This window comes from Hippoglossus hippoglossus, chromosome 10 (genome assembly GCF_009819705.1).
Source record: "Hippoglossus hippoglossus isolate fHipHip1 chromosome 10, fHipHip1.pri, whole genome shotgun sequence".
Lineage (NCBI taxonomy): Eukaryota > Metazoa > Chordata > Actinopteri > Pleuronectiformes > Pleuronectidae > Hippoglossus > Hippoglossus hippoglossus.
The window spans coordinates 826,254-843,755 of NC_047160.1; the positions used below are offsets into that span (position 1 = coordinate 826,254).

A 17,502-nucleotide genomic window follows, 5' to 3' on the forward strand; every position below is an offset into this window, starting at 1 on the left:
CTATCTGCTCTTATTCTCTTGTTAGTCTTCTATGTCGCAAACACTTGGGAATGTGAGGGATTGGACAAGTGGACAGTCCCTCAATCAAAGCAGAACCATCTCTACAACAACTGAGCAGTTTCCATCAGCTGATTAGTATTGTTAGATTTGTCTGAGAGCTCTGGAAAAAGCTATTGACTTGGTTTTGTGTGACCAGGGTCCAGGATGAAAAATACTGTATAGAATTATTGAGTGTTGTTTTCTGTTTTAATGATTTGTACTTGTTCTAGTGCCATATTTAATTTGTTAAATATGTTGTTTTGTTGCACTGCAGGGATGAAAAGTGGATTAACATTTGCTGAAAGCACAGAAGATTCCTTTTAAATGAATATTTAACCCAAAAACATGTAGCCAAGATGAAGATGTGGATTATTTTCCTTTGCCTGAGCAGCAACTGGATACAAACACCCTTTACTGCTGGTGTAACCCTGACACCCCCATCCGCACAAGTGACTCCTACTGAAGATGAGAACACCCAACTTGTGGTAAAAAAAATTAAAATACATCGACCTGGTGTGGCAGAGGCATGCAAAGTCTGAATTGCATTAGTAATAGTTTATAGACACACACACCTTAAATATGCAATTGTCAACATGGATGGGGAATCTTACAGCAAGATGTATGTATGAAATTGGCTGAATGAGAGGATGTCCTTACCTGAGATGAGCTCAGATGGCATATTGGGCCCTAGCTGCTTTCTGACAACCTGAACCGTTTTTATTTGTTTGAGACCATGTCCATCCTAATTAAAAGAAAATATCTCCAAATCCCAGTTAGTCCAAAAGGAAAAGAATGAAAATAGTGATCATCATGAGGTAAAACATACTATCCTTACTGATGTTAAGCTACTAGCACAGAAAATAGACACAGAGGTGTGAACAAAAGCAAAAACGCTATTATTACAAAAATGGTTATATGTTGAAAAAAAGATTAGAGTGAGAATGGAGCTCAAAGGCAGAGTGTGCAGTAAGTTTAGGCTGCTCAGTGTGCTAGCTGAGTGTGGTAGGTAGACAAGAAAACAAGCAGATGATCCTGGGCACAAAGAACACAAGTTAGACTTGAACATAGGTAGACAGGTAGGCAAAGAGGCTGATTCGAAAAAACACAAGCAAAATTAGTTTGAAAGTGATTTGTATGAAAGAGTGATCGGCAATTACTTGCATCTTAAATGTGAAAACACTTCAGTCAAACTCTGAAGGGTATCTAAACCATTACATGCATATGCAATAAGAGGTGACATAGAATAAAACCAGATTTTATTGTTAATATCCAGTTTGAATAATTTGTCAAACAGCACAAGCAGGACGTTTTCTGCTTTCACTTGAAGACAATGGTTTCATTCTTTTTTAGATGGTTTGTCTGTTTGAGGCATAGAGATTGGATCATTGTAGGATTGAAATGAATGAATAACACTCTGTTACTGCGATTATCTGCCCTTGTTTTAGGATTGGTTGGTTAAGTATGGCTACCTTCCACCCTCAGACCCCTCCACTGGACAGCTCCAGGCCTGGACAGCTGTCACTAATGCAGTCAGGATTATGCAGAGGTTTGCCGGCCTCAAAGACACAGGAATTGTGGGTGAGGATTTTAGACAATAGTTGTTAAAAGTAAGTCAAGCTTACTTTTAAGACACATTGATGTTTCTGTTCTGTGTTCTATATGTGCCTTATTGAGTTTGCTCTGATTATGGTGTGCTGTGGTGTTCAGATAAGGAGACAATGGCCTTGATGAACAGTCCACGCTGTTCCATGCCAGACCAAGAGGAACCATCCAAATCATTGGACAACCAAGAGAGGAGAAACAAGAGAAGGAGAAGGACTATTTCCATGTGGACACGCAAGAACATTAACTGGAGGTGGGACAAGAATACCCTCATTATCTTGACTTGATTATGATCTGCTAACCTGGTTCAAACATAAGTATTTTCCATTTTCAACAGATGCGTCTTTGCTTCAGCCATTTTGAATGTGATAATGTCTCTCACTCTCTCTGTCTTTTCATCACACACAAACACACACTCACATTTCTAGGTTGCATTCATATCCCTCCTCCTCCCATCTGTCCCGGGAAACAATTCGCTCACTGGTCTTCTATGCCTTAAGAGTATGGGCAGAACCGACAACTCTGGAGTTCCACGAGGTTAGTGTATCTTAACTAATGCTGTATTAATGAGATAAAGGATAGATTATGCATAGATGCATATCCTATGGGGCCAAAGGCCTGCTAAAGAAATCCATGGCAGAACAACTAGCTGCTGATATTTACGTTTTTTTTATATTTATTTGCCTAAATCTAGACATTTTCCATTCTGTTGCCCTTGGTCCCTAGGTGAGTAGTCCACATGCAGCTGACCTGCAGGTAGACTTCCTCCATGGTTACCACGGTGATGGCTATCCCTTCGATGGGGCAGGTGGTGCAGTCGGCCATGCTTTTTTCCCATCAGACCCTACTCGGGCAGGAGGAGTTCATTTGGACGCAGAAGAGGTGTGGGCCTTCAGACAACTAGGTAGAGTGGTGTGAAGAAAGCTTCTGTAGACTTCAGCTGATATAAGATAAGATACAACTTTATTGATCAACACACCAGGGAAATGCAGTTGTTACAGCAGCAGGCAAGTCAGAATGAGGTAGACAAGAGAATAAGGGGCTCCTACAGTGTCATATACGGGGTGAGAGGTGTTGTCCATGATGGAATTCAGCTTTGCCAACATCCTCCTCTCAGCCACTTCCTCAGTGGAATCCAGCGGGCAGTCCAAGTCCGAGCTGGCTCTCCTAACCAGTTTGTTTAGTCTTTTTCTGTCTGTGTTGTGTCTGAAGTCTGATGTATATATGTTAAACAGGAAAGGAGAAAGCACTGTTCCCTGTGGGGCTCCTGTGCTGCAAACTACTACATCCGACACACAGTCACGAAGCCTCACATACTGTGGACTGTTGGTGATGTGTTTATGGTCCATGCAGCCAGGTGGCAGTCCACTCCAGCTTATTCCAGTGTTTCCCTGAGCAGTGATGGCTGGATTGTCTTGAAAGCACTGGAGCAGTAAAAAAACATGACTCTCACAGTGCTCCTGGTGTTCTCCAGAGGCTCAAGGAATCTGTGCAGGAGGTAGATGACCGCGTCGTCCACACCAAATATGTGAACTGTAGGGGGTCCAGCTCAGTGCTCACCAGTGGGCGTAGGTGCTTGAGTATAATCCTTTCCATGGTCTTCATTGGGTGAGAGGTCAAGTCTACTGGCCTGAAGTGGTTTAGCTCCTTAAGGTGCGCAGTCTGTGGTACCGTGAATCAAATCTGTTGAAAAATAAATTCAGATTATTTGCCTATTCCTTGATTCCAGATTCTGGGCCCCTCCCACTGTCCTTGCTGCGACTGGAGATGGTTTTCAGGCCTCTCCACACCTCTCTTGTGTTGTTCTGTTGGAGACGTTCCTCCAACTTGCTCCTGTAGTCATCCTTGTCCTTCCTTAGCTCCCTCTGTACCCTCTTCAGTTCCTCTTTATCCCCTGCTTTAAAAAAAATGCTTCTTCTCTTTCAGCAGGGCCTTTAGTGCTGGGGTCACCCAGGGTTTGTTGTTGGAGAAGCACTGCATCATCCGGGTAGGCACAGTGTTCTACACGCAGAAGTTTATGTAGTCAGTTATGCAGTGGGCTAGACTGTCTATGTCCTCCCTGTTTGATACACATAGCACTTCCCAGTCTGTGGTCTAAAAACAGTCCCTCAGTGCCATGCTGGTCTCCTCAGACCATTTCATCACAAACCTCTTGTTTATTCACCATAAGGATGTAGGCAGGGAGCAGACAAACCAGGTTGTGATTGGAACGGCCCAATGGGGGGAGGGGGGAGGAGTTGTATGCATCCTTGGCGTTTGCATAGAGTAAGTTCAATGTTTTATTGTCCCTGGTGTGGCATTTAACATACTGGGTGAAGGTGGGAAGAGGGGAAGACAGGGAAGCATGGTTGAAATCTCCATAGATGAGAAGGGACTGGGGGTGTGATGTCTGAAGCTGTGACACTACAGTGTGTAGGAACTCACAGGCTGCTGCAGCATCGGCCAACAGGGGGATGTAGACAGTTATCAGTCCTGCGGTAGGTAATATGGCCGAATGCTAACAGCTAGCAGCTCGATGACACTTGTGCAGCGCTGCCCTTTAACACTGATGTGCCCCGGGTTACACCATCTCTTGTTCTCAAACATTGCGATTTCCCCACCCTTCCTCTAACGACTCTCCTTTGCTCTCCTGTCCGCCCTCAGCAGTTGAAAACCGTCCAGAGAGGGAGTGAATTCATTCAGCCAGGTCATTGTGAAGCACATGATGCTACATTCCTGTTACTCCCGCTGCAGCCTGGTTAGGGGCGTTAGCTCTTCCATCTTATTGTGGAGAGATCTCACGCTCCCCATAATCACAGAAGGAATACACAGTTTATATACTGTTGTTTCTTCTCCCGGCACTTTGTTCCAGCGCTGCATCCCCTCCTCCTTCTTCTTCTTATCTCTGGTCTTTCCTCGGGGAGTATCCTTCTGTTGCAGAGTGCTAACAGCTGAGTGTAAACAATGGAGCCATGGCTGAAAGGACCTCCCACAGTTGTTTTAAAAAGCCCTGAAAAATAGTAAAAGGCATATAACTAGCCTCAACAGTTGTGCATCCCTAGGCACACACAATCGACCAAAACCAGTGTCGATGAAAACACGTAAAAAGTACAAAAACACAGAAAAGAGGTCTGAGCTGCTGTAACTAGTTGCCACTCGTACGGCGCCATCCTGGAACTCCAGGTACTTAATCCAACTCCTGGTTACCATGCATCCTGGAAAACCTGGAGGGGTTTTTGAAAAGTTTTTGAAAAATTGGAAAGTAGTAATGTCCCAAAAAATATTCTGGAAAATAACTTTTGTGAGTGAACAATCAAATCTTTGCAACAGGTGGTAGTTGAAATTCTCTGTATGGGGAGCAGATGAAGTTAGAATGGTAAGGAGGCAAGGATGAGCTTAAATTGGGTGAGCGTTTTGGACATTTTAATAAAAGCTCATGACCATTCCCCCTCCCCCCCTTTCACTGAACTGATTTTCTCTCCTCTCCTCTCATTCCTAGCTTCTGAGGGTACTGACCTGTTCACAGTACTGGTTCATGAGTTTGGCCATGCACTTGGCCTGGCTCACTCCTCATCACGCCACTCAGTGATGAGGCCTTACTACCAGGGTCCTGCTGGCGACCCCCTCCACTACCAACTGGGACCTAATGATCTGGAGGACATCACCCAGCTCTATGGTAAGACTTCTTCACTGTAAAGATTGACTGGGCTTTTGCTGTTTGAAAAATCAGCAAATCCACTATGACAATTTATTGTGTGATCTTTTTTCCACACATATTCTAGCCAGTCTTATGATGATTAATTCATGCCTTGTTGGCATGTGAGAATACATATAGCATAGCACAAGAACCAAACCAAAGCATCTGTCTCCATTTGGCTCTGGCCCTGCATTCCTAGCATCTCCTCCTTACCGTATACAGAATTTGGGATGCTCATCCGGGTTGGTACTGTGGGTTTGGAGAGCAATATCAAAGTAACAATAAAGAGCAAAGAAAGTGCTGTCTAAAAATATACTAACATGTGCTCATGCAATACCAATGAAATTTGATATGCGCCTTCATATTCCCCACAGGATGAATTGTAATAATTTTGGGGAACCATATTATGGAGGTGGGCGTGGTTCGGAGAGAGGCGGTGTAGGAGAGAGGTGGTGATTGATTGGCATAGGTACATGGAGGTGGCTGGTCACACTCTTCTTCAAATGCAGTAGCGGCTGGACTGAGAGACACAGAGGAAGAGACAGACATCACAAGGTCTGCAGAGATCCCAGACATAAGAAAAGACACAAAGAGCATGAAGTCAGCCGGGCAGGAAAGAGACGCAGACAAGGACTGAGTAAATTTGATCGTATGCAGAAATAAAGAAAAATCTCAAGCTGACAACTCTATGTCCTGTGTGCGACATGCTGAGAGAACCCACTGTGGTAACCTCCTGTATTACACTGATATTGTTAAATACTTGTGACATTCCCACCAACCCCGGCTATAATTTGCACTTGGTGCTAATTAGCAAATGTTAGCAGGCAAACACACTTACCTGATGGCCATGCTAAAAACAAAAGCTGATAAGGATCAACATGTTAGTGTTGTCATTGTGAGCATGTCAGCACAATGATGTCTGCATTTCACTTGAAGAATTGCTGTTATCACATGGTCCCACATTACACTGAACTTTTTTCATAGAAATACTATGTGGATATTAAGCAAAAAGGGTTTTGTTATTAGCCTACTTGATACAGATTTGATATGATGATCATCAATAATGAGTAGATTTAAAAGACAATTTGGCAGTAGTAGTTTAACAGTAGTTGATAACCTTTGTAAATCAACCAATAGAAAAGTCTGTGGTTGTCAACAGTATAGTGACCAAACAGTAATGTCGAGGTTACTTTTAATCTAATAATCAATGAGTATGACATCACACCATTTAATCCACGAAACACAGTCTGGGATATTCTGTCGTATCCGATCAGAACGTTGGGGGGAGTTCCCCCCACAATGGTTAATGTATGAATGATAGACAAATGATACTTTGAGAGAATTATAGAAGTGTTGTATAAATGTGTGTGTGAATATGAATGTGACTCATAGTTTAAATCACCTTGAGACTAGTCTGACTCGAAAAGAGCTGTATGCTGTCCATTTACCATTTCATGAAATCATTGAAAGGTGTTATTTTATCACAAGGAACCATCTACTGTACCTAGATGATTTATTGTCATGATATAAATGTATGTTGTTCTTGGTTTAGGTAAACGGAGCCTGCTGCCCCCTACCGATGCTTCTCACTTTGCACCAGAGCCTCAGTTGCGCCACAGAGCTACACACCACCATGACGACAGATATGGGTATGATTTACAAGTCAAAACTAAAGATTCTTGTTCTAGTTCTAGCCGTAACTTTCAACAAATGCAAAAAATGTTATTACATGATTGATAACAAATGACAAATATGCACAAAATATTAAGGGTGGGTTTACAAATATGTGTTAATTTTATCAAGGTACAGGGATTAAACATTAAAGTCATTACAATGGACACTACAATTTCTATCAATCAGATTACAGAGAGACCATGTGTGAGATCAATGTAAATAAAAAACATGATTTTAAGAAGACAAACAAGTAATTCAACTCTTTTTTGTCTGAATTTGTTACTTAGTTTGTTTGTGTTATGTCATGTCACACCCTTGTGATATCAGTAGGGGGTAGCAATTAGCTATGAATTCACAAGGAATTGGATTAAGTGTGTATGAAGGAGCCATCCTGGCTCCGAAAAGGAAATGAGCCACGTAGGTTCACACATTCTCTCCAGGTATTTAACAATATAAAACCTTTGTGAAACTGTCATGTGTGTTTTGTATGGAAATGGGTGAGACTCAGTGAGAGACAACCTGTTTAAAGAGCTTTAGTTAAGACTAATTGGGCCACTTGATATGTGTTACATTACCTCAGTGTCAGAAATTCGAAATGTCAACTTACCAGGTTGTTGTTACGTTTCTGTTCGGTTCACTCTGTTTAGAACATGATCTCTGTTTGTCTTCAGGTTTCTTAATTTACATTAGTACATAATTTCTGTTAATAGTGAGCACTGAGTTTTGAGCTGAGAAATGTTTGCAGAAAGAGCTGTAATGAACAAGCACGGCTCATAGTGAGTGATCTTGTAAAGACAAATAAACAATACAGTGCTGGACAGTATGTACATGCAGTGGTGGATGGTCTGTATGAGACTGAATGAGGGTGAGCCAAATGTGTGTTTCCAGATTGGGCTCACTGAAAACTCTCAACCAATTTGGATAATGCATGTAAACTAATGCAACCACCCCTCCTCTGTGTTTTCTACCCTTAGCTCCTCCTTAGATCGATGTAACACCAGTTTTGACGTTGTGACAAGGATACGAGGAGAGATTTTCTTATTCAAAGGTCTGAATGCATACAACTGTTTAATTAGGCCCAACAAATGAGTAAATAGAAGGATTGTTCCATCTTCATCATTAAACCACTCTTTTGCAGGTCTGACCATGTGGCGAGTCAGTGGTGCAGGTCTGGTGTCGGGTCGCGGGGCTTCAGTCAGGAAGCTGTGGAGGGATCTACCTCCTGACTTGCCTCGTCTTCATGCTGTGCTGGAGAGACAGTCAGATCATGCTATCATCTTTATCAGTGGTAAATTCCAACAATAGAGAGTTAATGTTATTTTATTTCCACAGACATTTACTTATTAAAAGTGTGAGGGAGTTTTTTCTCTCCACAGTTGCCAAAGTCCTTACTCATTGTGGGAAGTGTTGGGTTTTTTCCAAAATTGTGTAAGGTCTTGCTTGACTGTGTGTAGAATATACTGACATCTACTGGTGAAGCTGCATGTTGCAGCTGAATACCCCTCACCTCGCCCTCCCCTTCCAAACATGAAAGAGAACCTGTGGTAACCTTCAGTTGTCATAAAATCTCAAAAGGTGTTTACAGTCTGGGCTACTGTAAAATACATGGCGGCCTCCATAGAGAGGACCCGCTCCCGATGTAAATTAAAGTGTTTAAAAAAAGAGGTCCCATTGTAGGGTAAATAAAACAACAATTCATACAATTTAGATTATTACACACTAGTGAAAACGTCACTAGGATTATTTTATATTCAATTTCTGCCAATAGATCCCTTTCACCTAAATTCTACGCACTGAACCTTTAAGTGTCTTGAGATAATGTATGTAATTATTTGGCAATATACAACTAAAATTAAACTGAATTTAATTAATAAATAAATAAGTCATTACAGCTCCTGAATCGAAAGCAATCTCACTCTCCACATGTCTTGCTGCAGGCTCCAGCTTCTGGCTATTCAAGGACCTGTCCCTGCAGGAAGGCTACCCTCAGCCCCTCTCTGCCCTCAGGATGGGGGTAAGTACGGTTGGAGCAGATGACGATGATAAGAAAGCAGCAGCAGGGAGGTGGGGCCTGGTCTGGGATCCAGAGGAGGGTACCATGTGGGGAAACTTAGGAAATGCTGAGGAAGAGAAACAAGAAGACACCTGGACTCAGCTGCTTAAAGAGGGAGTCAGTGGCATCACGACAGACAGCAATGGTGTGTTAATGGAAGGAAAATACGTAACAGACCAAGTCATCCGTCTGTCATACATGGTCATCGTCTAACTGGTTCCGTGTTTGTTTGTGTGTGTGAGTGTGTGTGTGAGTGAGAGAGTATACACATATTCTTAACAATAATATTTTTTACAATAACATATCAAATTGCATTCTGAAATGTATCTCTAGTAGCGATTAATCTACAGAGAATTATAACATTCACAGCAGGTCTTATTCTCATTGTTTAGCTTTCCAGAGTCTCTTGGTTTACTCTCACAGCTCTCTTTGGATTATTTTCAACTGGCAGTTGTGAACAGTCACTGTCCACTACCTGCTGAGCAGACACAGCCAGAGAGAAGCTGCACTATGGATCATTTAGGAGCTAAAGAGACAGATATTTCCCTCAGGAGGTAGTTGAGACCCAACATGGAGATAAAGAGAGGGGACTGTTACGTTTTGTTTTGAACTGAACCCGAAAGCAGACACAGAGAGGGATGGGTTTTGGCTGAGGCAGGCAGGTAACAAGCTGGTGGCTGGCTAAGACTGAGTAAAAGATCCTGTGAGCTGGAGAGTAGGCAGGCAGGTCGGCTCTGGCGATCCTGAGGTTAACAAGAAAAATTGCATTTGATGGTTTCACTAGAAGCATACAAAAATAGAATCCACATGTAGATCGGCCGAGAGAAGACCAGGGTTCTTGTAGAGCTGCTGATTGTGAGATTGAGACCAAGTGTGGAACTCGCGCCGGGTGCCAAGACACACACACACACACACACACACACACACACACACACACACACACACACACACACACACACACACACACACACACACACACACACACACACACACACACACACCATAATTTGTAAAGCAACCACTGACAAAATAAAAATGTTTTGTATGATTAACATTTACACAGGAAAATATCAGATGTACTTCAGACCAAGAAAATAAGATGAACCATAAGATTATTGTTATAAATAAGCAAGCACTTTTGTTACTGTGCAAAAACGGGTATGATGTTTGTCTCCTATCTCCAAGGCTCAATCTATCTCTTCAAAGGAGAGTCCTACTGGAAGTTCATGTTTCCAGGTTCTTCACCGCAAGATGGATACCCACGATCCTTGGCTGAGGACTGGCTGGACTGCCCTGATTCCACCTCTTCCTCATCTGTTGTGGATGACCTCTCCTTGACTCTGTCTCCACCTGCAGGAAGACAGGAGCTCAGGGAGAGATGGAGGGAGGTGAGAGAGGAGGTGGAAGCAGGAGGAAGGAGGAGGGAGCGTGGGAAACTTGGAAATGCAGGTGATGACAGACAGGACAGAAGTTCACAAATCTGGACACAGTGCACTTGCCAAAATGGAGCACTGGGTGACAGGACAACAACTTTTATTGGTGCCTTGCTGCTGGGCACATGGATACTTTTGGTTTATTAAAGCTTTATAAGATAATTAAAGTCAGCTGCCTTCTCAGGCTATAGCTGAGAGGGGCATCCCATCCACACATTCTATATATTCACATGTGGATTCATTCCACCTTTTGAAGACACAGTTTTGAAATGTGAAGATTGACACTAATTCTAATGCATGTGTGTTATACAGAGCTGGAACCATATTTAGCCTGGCTTGGATGACAGACTGGAGGGAAACAGCTAGCCTGGTAATTAATCATTTCAGTGGGTGATTAGTCAATACAGATGATGATACAAACCTGGCAACATTATACTAATAATCTGTTTGCCAAGAAGTAGCTCTAACACATACAGTGATTGTCCCTAAAAAAAAAGAGAGAGTGTGTTAATTTATTAGCCAATGAGGTGTTTTTGAGTCTTAGTTAAAATTTGGACTGAGCCAGGTTAGATGTCTTTACATTTTTCAGGTTAAATGCATACTGAAACCTGCTCTGAACTGTAAGGACTGCAAGGCAAATATCCGGACGGAGCTCCTTAACAGCAGTCTATACAATTGTAAAAATACTGTATATGCTCCATAATGTTGTATAATTCTCGCAATGGTAGCTGACTATATACCATTTTAAAATGTGTTTGGCTGGTGAGTAAGCATCTCTTCTTTTGTCTGACTATGAAATCTTAGTCCATAATAAAGTAAATCAAGTAAACTCAAGTCCAGACACATTTCATTTTCACAATGATTTAATACAAGGTTATGTTGCTATTATCAATTTTGCAACTCCCAGCTTTATTGATTGGTTTTAGAGACTTTTGGGCATTTTTAATGAGACATGCGTTTTCAGTGCATATACATATCTGAAGTGTTTGAACATGTATTAATGAAATACAATGTTGTTGGCATAATGAAAAGGGCACATATTGTACACAATATGCATTGTACAGTGCTATGTCATGTATGATTTTGAACTTCCAAGGCTTATTTGTCATGAAACGTACAAAGACTGATTATTATGCATGAGATAAACATATTCTTTCCATGGTGACCTCAGACAGGATTTAGGTAAATTAGTTTTGGCATCTGGAACGAAACACAAATCTGTGAGACAGAGGTGACATTTTAAAAGTTTGATTCATCATAATTAATACTGTAATAGCATTGTCATCAATACTCCAATAGTAACAAGGCCTTTTTGGCAGCTGTCCTGCATCCGTTTACTTTTTGCTCTCGCCAACAAATGAAAGCCGGCCTGATATTTGTTACATTTGTTACATTTAGCTGACGCTTTTATCCAAAGCGATTTAAAATAGGTGCATTCACCCATGAGGGTACAAACCCAGAACAACAAGCTCAAGTAAGTACAATTACAAAGTGCTATATGTAAGTGCCATATAAGTGCAACTACAATTTTGTCCGGTTTCTTACTTGTTCACTTTCTCTTATTCTCTTCTATTCCTTCAACAAGTCTTTTTTGGTCTCTTTACTGGCTCAGTACTGAGATGATTTTTTTTCTTATTAGATATTTGCAAACTCCAAATGTGTGATGAATGCTGTAATGTAACAAGTGTTTCTGCACAAGTACACTAGAGTTACACAGTGCAAAGCCAGGCATTCAGGGAGCACTGTGGCAATGAAGTTTGTGTACTGTTATATCTAAATAATTTTTAAGCCGTTATTTCAGGTAAAATACTATGTTTCCCGTGGCCATATCAGAAGAAAATTGTGTTGACTTTGGTCTTTTTTTCTACGTTTCCCTGATGAGGATATCTGTATCTCCTGACAAGGAATGTTGTATGTGGTATTTCTCTTGCCTAGAGTTATTACTATGGTGCTTAGTGCAGTGAAAATATTTGTCTTGCAGCCTCCAATGTCTGACCACCGGGGCATTTTATAGGCTCAATCCCCTCCTTAAGTTCCAGTGGTAGATAATACTAGATAATAGTGGTAGAGAAAAAAATCGGGAAGAAAAAATAGCTGGAAGAAACCTCTAACAGAACCAAACTCAATGTTGACAGACATCTGCCTTAACTGGCTGCCTCCTGAACCCAGAGTGGGAGCTGGTTCCACAGGAGGGATCCTGGTGGCTGAAGGCTCTACCTCCCATTCTATCTGATCATACCAGAAACCTAACATTGCAGCAGACACACTACCTGTGTGAACAACAACAAACGTGACACGCAGCAGATATGTGGAGCAGCTGTTACGCTCATGCAGCCAGTGGGGCCCGGGCGTCACTGTCAGGAAATAGCTTTGTTCGCTCAGCGTGTAAAAATCAATAAATCCTAGACATGGAAAAGTAGCGAGAAGTTTGTGGCCGAATGTAACAGAGTAGAAGTTATTTTTTTTCATCATGAATGTAACCGAGTAGGAGTAAAAAGTATTCTGCAAAACAACCGTTCTCAGAATTACAATTTGTTGAAATAACTACTACATGTTACAGAGTAAATGTATCAATAGGATCAATATGATCTCTCCTTCTAGTTCCTGTCAGCACTCGTGCTGCAGCATTTTGGACCAACTGGAGGCTTTTCACAGACTTACTGGGACGTCCTGATTAAGAATTACAGTTCTACCAGTCTACAGGTAACAAATGCATGGACTAGTTTCTCAGCATCCTTCTGTCATAGAGACTTGTTTTATATGTGGGTCAAATGACATGTCCTGGTCAAACATAACTCCAAGGTTCCTCACAGTGGAGCTGGGGGCCAAACTAACACAATCCATGGTGACTATCTGGTCAGACAGTATTTCTCTGAGATGTGGGCCAATTACAATGACCTCAGTTTTGTCTAATTTTATAAGTGTAATCCGTGTAACAATTGGAAGTGTACGTGGCACATATAAGGTGAAGAGTATAAGTCCAAGGACAGAACCCTGTGAGACTCCATGACTTACTTGTATGTGCATGGGGGAGACATTGTTAACATTAACAAATTGAAATCTATCTGATAAATAAGACTTAAACCAGCCTATTGCAGTTCCTTTAATCCCTACATTGTTCCGGTCTATGTAACATTTTATAATCTTATGATCTATAGTGTCAAATGCAGCACAAAGTCCATTATCTGATGTTTAGAATATCATGGAAAAACCCCTTTGAGTTGAGTAATGAACATTACCTGATAGAAAATGGATTGAGGGATATGCTATCATTACGAGTGTCGGTTGCTGCGTTCCATTGCACCTCGGAGCTCAGCTCTCTGAATGACGTCACACCTGAATAACCCAAGTTGATAGCTTTCCAGTTGCACAGGAACAATGTTTACATTAACCAGCTAGCTATTGTTAGCAAAAACAGTTCATAGTAATGCATTACGCTGCTTTTTGCGTATACTAATGTAGTATGATGTCCACAGACAATAATTGGACAGTACTTAATATTTAAGTATTTAATGCTGATAAACAGTAAAAACATAGGTGGTGGTAGGGGAAGCCAACTATACTCCACTCATCTCCATCCTACAAGTAGGCTGATAATATTCCTTATAATGAATGAGGTTGCATTGTTTTTGGTAAGTGATATGTGAAGGCTGTGACCTAGCTCACTGGAACTCCCCCAGCTGGATCACTTAAGTATTGAAAAGGGGAATCCTCAGATTCCACATCATCTATGCGATTTACTGCAAGTGCAGTGGAGAGGTTGATGTGGTTGCCCTATTAGACTCATAGTCTAACTAGTAGTAAGATAAGCTGCAATCCTTCAAACTACCACAACTTCAGCACTTTGAGATAACATCAAAGAAAACATGAATCAGTCTAAACATGGAACATATTTTATTAAATTCACAGTTATGCCATTAAAGCTCTTCATCTGTAATACCTGTATAATTCACTTATTTATTATCACTTATTATCTTCATTCACATAAAACTATTCACAAAATCATACAAAAAAATTGATGAATTGGTGACTCCAGTTTCTGAGCACTCCTCATAGGGAGAATAATTGACTGAACTGTGGAAGTTCAGAGGAACATTGTGAATTTTCCCTTTCTGACAGGTGGAAAACCATGTGCTGTTGTGTTCAGAACTATTTGTCACAGCAGAGAGATAAGACAAGCCAGCTGCTTCTACTTTCCCTATCTCAGCCATCTGACAGGCTGTCAGAGTTGAGAAATAAAGACCTTTCAATTTTCAGATTGACTGAGCGTTTAAGATGAGTTTTAAATTGGTTACTCAAACCCACAAGACACATCTTAAGACAGAAAACAATAGAATTAACTATTTAGTTATCACAAAACCAATGATACATTTACATTTGAATAAATATTGATAAAATGACACATGCCAAATTTATTGATTACTTACTTTAAAGAACTTAAATAAAAATGCCTTATTACTAGTGTTCTGGTAGATGACATTTAAATTGCAACTTTAATTTGCTGCTAGGTTCAACTTTGGAAACATGACAATAAGAAAACAAAACCTATTTCAGTTTGTAACTTTTTGTTTGTAATTTCCAATTTTGAAAAAGCCAAAATGTCTAAACTTGAGATTGTGTCTTAGCTGTGAGCATCCAATACTCACATATTACTTATTGTTTACGACTACATGTAGACCTTACTGCTGTTATTTTTATTAGCACTAAAATGTTCTGAACTAAAGCTTATTTTTCAAGTACCAGATAAAGTCATGACGTTTAGAGCAACACTTATGAGCTTGTTCAGGCAGTCAACTTGAGCTGCGCTGCTCTAATCATAATAATAATTATACATTTTATAGGTGCCTTTCACAGCACTCAAGGCCACCTTACAAGGCAGAGATAAAAATCAAAAAAAACAACAACAATGTATCAAAAAGATCAATACAATTAACAGTGAATAAAACATTTTGTAGGTTTGTCAAATGAAAATTGACATTCTGTAACAAGGAAAAAGGATCCCATGGTCAAGCGGGCAGGTGAAACAGTAAGGTCAATGGCAGAAGAAGACCTGAGAGTGCGGGAGGGTGTGTTGATGTGCAGGAGTACAGAATGGTATAGAGGAGCGAGATTATGGATGGCCTTTAAGTTGAGGAGCAGATTCTTAAAAACAATGCGGTATTGACCAGGAGCCAATGAAGCTGCTGAAGGACAGGAGTGATGTGATTAATGGAGGGGGTTTGGAAACGATGCGAGCGGGAGTTACAGTAATCAATGCAGGATTTAACCAGGGTTTGAACGATAATGGTGGCGCTGTTGGGTGTGAGGGTTGGGCGGAGGCGATTAATGTTATGTAGATGGAAATATGCGGACCGGGAACATTATTGATGTGAGCTTGGAAAGATAGGGTGCTGTCAAGGATGAGAGGACGGAGAAACTAAGGAATTTTCAATGGTGTGGGAAAAACCTTTGATTTTGTTAAGGTGGATTTGGTGCCAATAAGGAGAACCTCAGTTGTATCACTGTTGAGTTTGAGGAAGTTGCAGGAGAACCAGGATTTGATTTCCTGTAGGCAATCAGAGAGGGAGGTAGGCGGGAGGATGGAGTTAGGTTTGGTGGACAGGTAGAGCTGGGTGTCATCCGCATAGCAATAGAAATTGGTCTTAAACATACGGAAGATATGGCCAAGAGGAAGTATATAGATGATAAACAAAACAGGCCCCAGGACAGAACCCTGGGGAACACCAGTAGTGACTGGAAATGGCCGGGATTTGAAAGATTTGAGTTAGATGAACTGAGTGTGGCCAGAGAGATACGATTTAAACCAGTCCAGGGGTGTATCAGTGATGCCAATGGAGGCTAGTATGTCTAGGAGAATATTATGAAAAATGGTGTCAAAGGCTGCACTCAGATCAAGGAGGATGAGAATAATTAACAGGGGAAATGTACGAAAGTGAAGTCAAAACTAAAGATGTTCAGGGTGCTGCAATAACGATTTTAGATGTGAGTTGCCTGACTGAACAGTGATTATAGTTGGTCATGTAAGGGTGAGAGAATATGAAGAGGAGTAATGAAACTATACTTTAAAGAAAAAAGTGCAGCAGAATAGGTTATCTGACCTGTTTTAAAAGACAGGTAGGAAGAAAGGGTTATGCAATCCAACAGCTCCCAACTCCTATACTCTGAATTCTAGATTTTTCTTCCGGCTCTCGGTTCAGATTCCCGTCAGTTAAGACAAACAGGTACAAACACTCTTTTATCCCCTCAGCCATCTCTCTTTTAAATTCAGGATGGGGGAAGAGCTGTGTGACCAAGGCTGATCACTTGGCTGAGTTTGGTGTTGTAGTGTTGTTTTTAATGACATGAGCAAATACAAGAGACAATTTGGCTCTTGTATGGTGGTGGTGGTGACAATGTTTACTATGATGTATTTGATGACTATGTCCTTGATGATGGCTGGTTGTATAACAGATAGCAAGATGCTGACCCCTTATTGTACTATATATCCATGTTTTATGTTTTATGTGTTGCACCCCTTGCTGTGAACCCAAATTGCCCTATGGGGACAAATAAATTGGGAAAATTTAAGTTGAAGGTGTTTATAACTTCACACTTAACTGGGGAAATAATTCAAATAATGGTACACACTTTACTCAAAATCATTAATAGTTTTGCATTTATCTGTACATAAGAAGAGTGACAGAACAATTTGAGAGAGGAATTAAAAGAGAGCCTGAAAGAGCAGTCCAAACCCTGCTTCCTCTCTTCCATCGGGATAAAAGTAAGAATGGGCATGATTGTTGAATTGTTCATTTCAGAAAAAGTAGCTGTTATTAGTAGTTCCCACAAATCTGCGGTCAAATGTTTGCTTTTTGCTTGAGAAGGTGCTGTTTTACAATCCCTTAACCCCTGACTCTGTTCTAACATGATCTCCAGCAGGTTTGAAGAGATAAATTATACATAAAACTATTATAGATAAACCTGGATTCGTTCTCTAATTGTGTGATTTACAGTGCCTATTAAAATCTGCTGACCTGCCACAAACA

At 41.0% G+C, this 17,502-nt stretch overlaps 1 protein-coding gene across 1 annotated transcript; it reads left to right on the plus strand.

The window, feature by feature from the left end:
• Window positions 1-395: 395 nt before the first annotated feature.
• mmp17b (matrix metallopeptidase 17b) lies at window positions 396-10,624 on the plus strand. Its single transcript, XM_034598905.1, has 11 exons — window positions 396-524; window positions 1,485-1,617; window positions 1,747-1,894; window positions 2,070-2,178; window positions 2,368-2,545; window positions 5,120-5,296; window positions 6,870-6,966; window positions 7,966-8,039; window positions 8,130-8,279; window positions 8,929-9,189; window positions 10,230-10,624. The coding sequence occupies exons 1-11, from the start codon at window positions 396-398 to the stop codon at window positions 10,622-10,624; spliced, it is 1,851 nt and encodes a 616-aa protein (XP_034454796.1).
• Window positions 10,625-17,502: the final 6,878 nt, after the last annotated feature.